The 8,545-nt window shown below is 62.9% G+C and overlaps 3 protein-coding genes across 6 annotated transcripts in view; 2 read left to right on the forward strand and 1 right to left on the reverse strand.

Annotated features, from left to right (window-relative positions):
• Positions 1-4,455, forward strand: part of Carm1 (coactivator-associated arginine methyltransferase 1) — a gene marked incomplete at its 5' end in the record, with an annotated part of 18,576 nt that extends 14,121 nt beyond the window's left edge. Inside the window, 8 exons of the mRNA XM_005406133.1 lie at positions 1,596-1,681; positions 1,789-1,878; positions 2,239-2,376; positions 2,448-2,537; positions 2,620-2,732; positions 2,815-2,892; positions 3,109-3,177; positions 3,261-4,455. Of these exons, the coding sequence (XP_005406190.1) occupies positions 1,596-1,681; positions 1,789-1,878; positions 2,239-2,376; positions 2,448-2,537; positions 2,620-2,732; positions 2,815-2,892; positions 3,109-3,177; positions 3,261-3,406 (810 nt within the window). The remainder of the gene's footprint in view (positions 1-1,595; positions 1,682-1,788; positions 1,879-2,238; positions 2,377-2,447; positions 2,538-2,619; positions 2,733-2,814; positions 2,893-3,108; positions 3,178-3,260) is intronic.
• Positions 3,739-8,161, reverse strand: Yipf2 (Yip1 domain family, member 2). 4 transcript variants are annotated; one of them, XM_013505171.1, is made up of 9 exons: positions 8,056-8,160; positions 7,864-7,923; positions 7,188-7,345; positions 7,016-7,096; positions 5,878-5,965; positions 5,330-5,446; positions 5,086-5,252; positions 4,831-5,008; positions 3,739-4,737 (listed from the first exon to the last, which is right to left on the reverse strand). In XM_013505171.1, the coding sequence occupies exons 2-9, from the start codon at positions 7,892-7,894 to the stop codon at positions 4,418-4,420; spliced, it is 1,140 nt and encodes a 379-aa protein (XP_013360625.1). In that variant the 5' UTR covers positions 7,895-7,923; positions 8,056-8,160; the 3' UTR covers positions 3,739-4,417. The 4 variants fall into 4 exon arrangements, with proteins under 4 accessions (XP_013360625.1, XP_013360626.1, XP_005405693.1 ...); XM_013505172.1 differs by having other exon boundaries at positions 4,423-4,737; positions 4,831-5,024; positions 8,056-8,161; XM_005405636.2 differs by having other exon boundaries at positions 4,423-4,737; positions 4,826-5,008; positions 8,056-8,158.
• A 48-nt stretch (positions 8,162-8,209) lies between these two features.
• LOC102028873 (chromosome unknown open reading frame, human C19orf52) overlaps positions 8,210-8,545 on the forward strand; it is a gene marked incomplete in the record, with an annotated part of 1,310 nt that continues 974 nt past the window's right edge. The window contains 2 exon segments of the mRNA XM_013505174.1: positions 8,210-8,397; positions 8,474-8,545. Of these exon segments, the coding sequence (XP_013360628.1) occupies positions 8,292-8,397; positions 8,474-8,545 (178 nt within the window).

Genomic DNA, 8,545 nt, shown 5'->3' on the forward strand with positions numbered 1-8,545 from the left:
TTTTTTTATGAAAATGAAACTTTACAAATAAAATTTGAGTAAAAATAGTGTTATTTAGTTTGCAAGTCTCTTTAATATCTGGCCCAGTAGAAGACAGCTGCACTCTGCTTCTGCCTCCAGTCTGTGTCAGAGACAAGCAGAAGGGTAAAAAAGGCAGAAAATGCTGGTGGAAGTGTTGCACACCTGTAATTCCAGCATTTGGGAGGCTGAGGCAGGACAATCCTGGTGAATTTGAGTCCAATCTGGGGTACATAGTAAGACTCTGCCTTTAAAAAGGGGGTCGGGGGGCGGCAGCAAACATCTTACCATCATTATGAACATGGTTCTGACCTTTTAGGGTACCCTGGACAGGACCACACTTGGACAGCACTGTTTTAGGGCTAGCCTGCAGTAGTGCTTTTGGGGATTTAGGTTCTTTTTTTGTGGTACGGGGTGGAACCAGAGCCGTGCATGTACTAGGCAGGTGCTCTGCCACAGGGCTCCACTCTCAGCCCTTGGAGTCGGGATGGAGACCAGAGGTTCTCGGCACCTCCCCCAGGATTCCCCCATGGCCAGTTGGTACTCAGCTTTTTAATCTCTTAGGACAGCTTCCTGCTTGGAGTCTTGGCCTCTGAGGACCTCACGGCCTAGGGATCGGGCAAAACATGACCTTGCACATGTCTGCCTTCCCCTTCTGGATTTCCTCATGTCAGAGCCCCTGAGCTCTTAACTGTCTGGCGCACAGAGCTCTTGCTTTGTTCCCACCGCAGAGGCTGCTGACAGGACTCATCCAGGGTCAAAGATGGGGCAAGGAGGGAACCCCTCAGTGGGCTTCCTTTCTTGCTAGGACGAACATCTGGCTGCCAGCTTGTTCCCTGATGCTGTCAGCAGCTGACTGACTCTCTTTATAGTTCTCTCAGTCTGATGTAAAATTGTTAGGGTTTTCTTTGTTGTTGTTTTTGAGGCAGGATGATGCAGTGCAGGGTTGGCCCTGAACTCATGGTGACCCTCCTGCCTCGGCCTCCCAAGTGCTGGATTAAGGTGTGTGTCACCATCACCCCAGCCTCTTGGTTTGGTTTTTGGTTTTTGTTTCAGTAAAATTGTCAGTACTGGGAGTGGGTGTCAGCACCCAATTGCTTTTTACTTTTTGGCGGCACTAGAGGTGGAACCCAGGGCTTTGTGCATGTCAGGCAAGTGCTCTGCCCCTGAGCTGCACCCCAGACCCACCACCTTGGTTTTTGGCTAACTTGCTTAATGATTTATCTTGGAGATCTTCCCCACAAAATCACAGAGAGCCTCTTGGATTTTCCACGTACAGTCATTTAAGGATGAGCTACTGCTGGGTCCCTTAGCTGCTTCCCATGGGGAACTCGTGCTCACGTGCACCTATCTGCAGGTTACACACAGGCTGAGCCTTGAATGCCCATCTGTCATTCTGAGAGCTGTCACGTCACTGCCCCCCTTGGTGCAGTGCTGCAGCTCCTAGCATGTCTGAGAAGGGCAGGCTGGCTCCGCCCTGTGGCCTGGAAGGCGCAGCCAGACCAGAGGAAAGCACCAGGGCTCTCCCTCTCCCTGGTCTGTGACAGAAGCACGGTCACACCCGTGGTCTCTCCTAGGACACATTTGACATCCGGATCCTGATGGCCAAGTCTGTCAAGTATACAGTGAACTTCTTAGAAGCCAAAGAAGGAGATTTGCACAGGTAGCGCCCCGCACCCCGCCGCCCAGCCCGCTCCTGCTCAGCTCAGTCCTGCACCCCCCTCCCTGCAGCCTCCTGGCTTCCCAGCAGCTCCTGCCCTTGCCTTCCAGGATAGAAATCCCATTCAAATTCCACATGCTGCACTCGGGGCTGGTCCACGGCCTGGCTTTCTGGTTCGACGTCGCTTTCATTGGCTCCATGTGAGTGTGGTAGTGAGGCCCCGCCACCCTGCCAGCCCACCTGAGGCTCCTGTGACTGGGGCTGGGAGGATGGGGATGCAGCTCCGGGGCTCCTTGCTGCCTTGTGGGAACGAGTCCAGAGCAAGAGGTGGGCTGGGGACGGGGCGCTTCCCTGGCCCGCGTACCTGTCCCTCATGGGCCCTGGTCCATGTCTCTTGGCACATGAGTGTCAGTGGGCGCCCTGCGGCTGGAGGTCCCCCGTGCACAAGTGTGCCCAGCTCTGCCTGTGGGGCCAGCACTTGGGGAGAGCTCAGGGGACAAGCTGGTGGCCCAAGTAGTGGCACCAGCCCAGGCAAGTGCATGCCTGTCCCTGCCCGGCAGAATGACCGTGTGGCTGTCCACGGCCCCGACGGAGCCCCTGACCCACTGGTACCAGGTCCGGTGTCTCTTCCAGTCACCACTCTTCGCCAAGGCCGGGGACACGCTCTCAGGGACATGTCTGCTCATTGCCAACAAGAGGTAAGCCCCACTGCCAGGGCTGGGGATGCAGGGCCCCCAGGCCGCGCCTCACGCCGCCTCCTGCTCCGCAGGCAGAGCTACGACATCAGTATTGTGGCCCAGGTGGACCAGACAGGCTCCAAGTCCAGTAACCTGCTGGACCTGAAGAACCCCTTCTTCAGGTAGGAGGCCTCCGCGCGGGGTGCCCAGGCCCTGCCACCCGGTCCCAAAGCGCTGGCCCTGCCCACACCCCGTCTGCTGCAGGTACACGGGCACGACCCCCTCGCCCCCACCCGGCTCACACTACACGTCACCCTCGGAGAACATGTGGAACACGGGCAGCACCTACAACCTCAGCAGCGGCATGGCCGTGGCCGGTGAGTCGGGGGCTGGGCTGACACTGGGCCCCTGGAGGACCCTGCCCCCTCCCTGCCCTAACGCCTCCCTCTCTGGGCGCAGGGATGCCCACGGCCTACGACCTGAGCAGTGTTATTGCCGGTGGCTCCAGCGTGGGCCACAACAACCTGATTCCTTTAGGTGAGTGTTGCTGCGGTCTGAGCGTGTCGTGGGGACACCGCCCGGGGTAGGGAGGGTCGGGGCCCACGGAGCAGCGCTTGGTCCTCCGGCACCACTGTCGCGCGGCGCCTCTTCCTGCCTGCTGCTCTCTGCCTCCCTGTCGCTACTGCCTCTCCCACGGCCGGGCCGGCGTGACGCTCTCCCCTCCCTTCTTCCTTCCTGCCTGTCGCTGCGCAGCCAACACAGGGATTGTCAATCACACCCACTCGCGGATGGGCTCCATAATGAGCACAGGGATTGTCCAAGGTAACGGGCGAGGGCGCTCACACTGCGGGGGGGCCGGGCAGCCGGGGTGGCCCCGCCCTCAGTGCCCTCCGCCCGCCCCGCAGGCTCCTCGGGCGCCCAGGGTGGCGGCGGCGCCGGCGGCTCCAGCGCCCACTACGCGGCCAACAGCCAGTTCACCATGGGCGGCCCGGCCATCTCCATGGCATCGCCCATGTCCATCCCGACCAACACCATGCACTACGGGAGCTAGGCGCCGCCCGGCCGGACCCCAGCGCCAGGAAACCAAATGAAGCCCGCGCCTGGGACGCCGAGCCTCGACCCCCGCCGGGCGCTCAGCTACGGGACCGGACACTTCTAACAGGACGTCGCCGCTGCCCCACCCGCCCCGGCCGCCGCCACAGTTCACCGAGATCCTGGGGAGCCCGGATCCTGCGGGAGCCCCCTGCCCTGGCTCTGCCCTCGGCGGGGCGGGGCGGGGCGGGAGCCGATCACCAGCCCCGCCCTCCCCTCCGCAGGGCGCAGGCGCAGCCGGCCGGGCAGGACCTCAACTACCAGGCCACCACGGTCACCCAGGGCGTGACATGCTGCTTTTTTTAATTTTATTTTTTTACGAAAAGAACCAGTGTCAATCCACAGACCCTCGGAGAAACCCGGCCGGCCGGGCGCAGCCAGCGGCCCTCCCGGCCCCAGGCCCCGTGGTGGGCGAGGGCGGCCCGCCCCACCCGAGGGTCACCTCACACTTGAATGTACACCGACCGCGGCTGCCTGCAGGCCTCCGTCCTCGCCTCTGCTGCTGTCCTGCCCGCGCCCTGCCGCCCCCGCCCCCGCCCCGCGCCGCGGCACCGGGAGGTGTCCCGCGTAGCTGACTGACCAGGCCTGTGTGCTCCCTCCGGACGCGGACGCAGACGCCGGCCCCACTACCGCCAAGGCACCCCGGCCCTCCCCAGCTGGGGGTCGGCCTCGCAGGGACCTCTCCCTCCCAAAAAAGGAAAGAAAATAAACGAACGAGGAAACGTGTCTCGGACAGGCAGTCTTCTTCCCCCTCCTGTTTCTAGCACCCTGATCTCTCAAGTGTGGCTCAGCCCAAGCCCAGGCCCAGGCCCGCTGCGTGTGCCCCAGGCACGGCTGGGGCCCCTGGCGCACCCCCACCCCGCTGCGGGGTCCTGTCGGGCCCGGGCCCTGCCCTGTGGCTGTGTCATGCGAGCTGCCCTGGAAGCTCCCTGCTCGGCTGCCCTCCCTGCCTTTATATAAATTCTCTGGATCACCTTTGCATAGAAAATAAAAGTGTTTGCTTTGTAAGAAAAGTCTGGACAGTAGCAGAGTGGTCTCGAGGAGTCAGGGAGCCTTCGGTCACCGTCGGGGCAAGGCAGGTGGCCGCCGTGGTGCGGCCTGGAGGGGGCTCCTCGCTGCTCCCTTGCCCCAGTGGGGGACAGTGCCTCACGTGTGGGGCGGGGCTGCGTCTTCCTAGGGGGTGGCCACAGACCGGGCCAGGGTGGGAGGCAGATGTGTGTGCAGGGTCAGAGATGTCACTTGGGCTGGAGGCGCCACCTGCTCCGCAGGCAGTGGCTGGAAGAAATAGAGCTGTGCAGAGACATCCGGATCAGCGGCACTGCCGGCCCGGCCCGGCCCGGCCCGGCCCGCCCCCCCCACCCCCGGGCCCAACCCGCACCTTACAGCCCATGGCCAGGAGAAAGTGCAGCAGCACCACGGTGGACAGGAGAGCCGCAGCCACCAGCCTGGTGTCCTCGCGGACGACGGGCCAGAGGGTGAGCACCAGCCCAGCTGTGGACAGGGCCAGGGCCAGCGCCCCAAATAGCCACTGCAGCCATGGCACAGGAATGAGCCACAGGACCTGGGGCGACAGGCAGCTGGTGACCACACCAGGCATCCACCGCGGCCGGCTGCCACCCACCACCCAGCCGCACTCACCACCATGGGGATGAAGACGAAGAGCGAGTAGCCGTACACGCACACCGTCTCCAGGAGGCTGTAGGGGCCCACGCGCTCCCGCACGCCCTGGCGCCACCGCAGGAAGCCCCACAGCGCCAGCGGCACGAGCCACGCGTAGCAGTAGATGGTGATCCCCGCCACGGTCACTGGCGGATGAGGTGGCAGTCAGTTCGTGCCCGGAAACTCCGCCGCTGCCCCGGGCTGGGTCTGCCACCCCTCTTACCCTTGTGGAACTGGGGGCTGTAGCGGATGGAGGGGTCCCTCCTCTGGGCCAGCACCAGTGTCAGGTTGCCGGTGACAGCCAGGACGAAGGCCAAGGTGGCGCAGATCCAGAAGGGACCTGAGGGGAGAAACAGCCGGAGGCCCAGGGTCCCGAGCTGAGGTGCACTCACCTGCCCATCTGTGGTGCCCAGCCACCCGCACTGCCCTCTCCAGGTCACTGCCCACCCCTCTCTCGCTCGCAACCTGCCGTGTGGCTCAGGGGACCTCACGTACCGCTCTCGTCACCACCCAGTGGCAGCAACTGCTCGACCTTTCCAGTCCCCGAGAGAACCCTCCAGACTTCTCCCTGCCCGCCCTCCCCGCTCCCACCCACCCAGCCGCAGCTACGGCCCGTCGCCCTCTGAGATCTGTGTCTCCACCCTCCTGAGCAGGACCAAGTGTCAGTCTCTGCAAGTGACTGCTTTGTTCTCAGCTGTGCAGCCGGGCCTGGCACTCGTCCGCATTTGCTGAATGAATGAGAGAATGACCCAAATGCGCAACCTCACCCACCATACAGATCAGGATGATTCCGCAGATGGTGTTGTACAAAGTTGTGACCAGGCCGGGGCAGCAATGAGCCTTTGATCCTGTCCAGGACCTGGAGGGCAAGGCAGGAGCAAGAGTGGACCCCACCTGGGTCCTCCCAGGCCTAGAGGCCTTAACAGGCCTCTTCCTTGTGGACCCAGCCTCCCTTCAAAGCCCTACCTGAGAGAACCCAGCCTTCCCTTCTCGGCTTGCCAGGCTGTTCCTGTGGCCCTGAGCCCCGGCCCCAGCCAGCTCTTGCTTGGCTTCCCGCCACTGCAGCGGGTCTGCAGGCCTTTCCCCACCCCAGCAAGTCCGTCCTGGGTTCTCCCGCCTGGATCTCTCTGCAGTATGCCTTGTGTTCTGTGTCCAGTCTGACTGTCACCGAGGCTGGCCTGGAGCTTGACCATGTCTGCTCATCCCACTTGTTCCTCTCCTCCTCTGAAACCTTCTAAGGCTCCCTGTCACCCTCCCCATAAAACCCAGACTCCAACTTCTTTTTTTTTTTTTTTTTTTGGTCTTTTTGAGACAGGGTCTCGCTATGCAGTTCAGGTTGGCCTTGAACTCACTTTGTAGGCCAGGCTGGCCTCAAACTCGCAACGATTCTCCTGCCTCAGCCTCCCGAGTGCTGGGATTACAGGCGTGCGCCACCACACCCGGCTTCCAACTTCTTAACAGAGCTCACAGCTGGACATGCTGGCCGCACTTGGAGTCCCAGCTACTCAGGAGGCTGAGGCAGAAAGATCTCTTGAGCTTAGCAGTTTGAGGCTAGCATAGGCAACACTACCATCTCCAAACAAACAACCCCAAAATAGAATTCACAAGGCTCTTTGTGACTTCGCTTTTGCCTGCCTGTTGGACACCTTGAGCCCCAGCCGGAGTCGCTGGCTGGCAGCTTCTTCGACCTTTCATGGAACATACTTCCAGTCCCTCTACCCTGCCCGAGTCCCTTCTTCCTCCTCCAGGGCTCCGTGAAGCCCTCACCTCCTCGCCTCTACCGAGGCACCAGGCCACGTGGGGCCTCAGTGTTCCCACTTCCCCAGGCAGCACCCCTATCCCTCCTGTGGACTGAGCCCTCCCCAGCACCCTGCCTGAGCCGACCCCGAGTGCGCCTCCCAGGCCTCACCTGGGCGGTGTCCACGTCAAAGAACCTCTGATAGTAGCTGAAGGTCCAGAACCCGGGCTGCGGCTTCTCCTCCTGCAGCAGCTGCACACACAGCGCGGCTTCAGGGCCTGCGCCTGCAGCCTGACCCGGCTGGGGGCTGGACAGAGGCACCGCGCGGAAGCAGGGCACTCACCGCTGTCTTATCACCCTCCTCCTCGTCATCCTCAGCTCCATAGGTGCCACCAGAGCCCACGGCCACAGCCACATGGCCCGGGGAGGCCAGCTGACCACTTCTGCTGGTGGTGGCAGCGTCTGGGGTCTCAGCTAGAAGACTGGTGGCTTCCTCGAATTCTATGCAGTGGGAAGATGTGCCACGGGCACGTTTGGGGCCCAAACGATTCTGACCGGCCGCTGCTCATCTGGGGGAAGCTGGGGTCCCGGCTGCGGCCACCCCACTGCTTCCCCGGACAGGACCCCGCCTCAGTTTTAGGGCACGGAGCGGAGCTCCGCGGCCTTCCTCCTAACGCGCGCTGGAGGCTGCGGTTTGAGGTGCGAGTTCAAGGCGGAAATGGGTTCAGGGATACAGTGGGTCTCAGTCCCCGGTCACTTCCGGTCCCGGTCGGGGGGTCATAGCCCCCGGGTGTTTGCGTTAAATAAGAGTTGGGGGCTGCGTGGGATATTCTGGGGCAGGAGCAGAAACTCTGGCTTCAGGCGGGAGCGGCGACACCCGTCTGTCATCCGGCACCCCGGGAGGCTGAGGCAGGAGGCTCATCCGGAGTTCGAGGCCAGCCCGGACTACACAGGTAGACCCCGAGACACCGTCTCAAAAACCAAAACAGAAACTCTGGCCACGTCCGGGCGGCACTCACCGTGGAAGGCCAGCTCGTCTGCCGCTGCCATGGTGCTTCGGGGCGTCACCGCATCCCGTTCTGAGGACAGAGACCGGTCCAGCCCACGCCCCTTCCCGACCCCATCAGCCCCGAGCTCTGCCCCGCGGCCGGCAACACCCACCGGGAATTAAATTCGCCACCCCGACCCCCAGGTGCACCCCGCCCTCTCACCTGAGGCCACCCTAGCCGGCGTGGCCAGGGCTCTCTGCGCCTGTGCGGCCCGCCTACCCGTGAGCGTCCACTCCGCTAAGACCACAGCAACATCCGCCAGCGGTCCGTTTCCTATCCTCTTCCGGGAGGAAGCCACTTCCGCCAACTTTGGCGATTGCGCAGAAGAGACACCCCGGGCGTTTTATTTCGGGCACCGAGCATTTCTACCCGGAGACAGGACCACAGGCCGGAAGAGGATGGCGACGGCCGCTCTGAAGCGGATCTGGACCCGAGGTCGTGGAGGAGCAGGCGGAGAGGGGGGTACGGCGGCGGCTGCGAAGCCGGGTGTGTGGGCACGACTCGGTGAGTGGCGTAGGAAGATGGCAGAGTGGGCGGGCGCAGCTGCGGAGCGGCTGTCACCGCGCTTCTTCCTTCCCAGGCGCCTGGACGCGCGCGCTGCTCCGGGACTACGCCGAGGCCTGCAGGGACGCGGCGGCGGCGGCGCGGGCCC

The sequence above is a fragment of the Chinchilla lanigera genome, unplaced genomic scaffold (assembly GCF_000276665.1).
Source record: "Chinchilla lanigera isolate Chin_1 unplaced genomic scaffold, ChiLan1.0 scaffold00094, whole genome shotgun sequence".
Classification (NCBI taxonomy): domain Eukaryota; kingdom Metazoa; phylum Chordata; class Mammalia; order Rodentia; family Chinchillidae; genus Chinchilla; species Chinchilla lanigera.

Excerpts from the sequence above, each read along its gene's own strand:
- Yipf2 (XM_013505171.1), bottom strand. The coding sequence starts at position 7,894 with ATGGCAGCGGCAGACGAGCTGGCCTTCCACG. Across the intron at positions 7,346-7,863 it reads AGACGAGCTGGCCTTCCACG|AATTCGAGGAAGCCACCAGT; the intron begins GTGAGTGCCGCC and ends CCCACTGCATAG. Across the intron at positions 5,966-7,015 it reads TTGACGTGGACACCGCCCAG|GTCCTGGACAGGATCAAAGG; the intron begins GTGAGGCCTGGG and ends CTTGCCCTCCAG.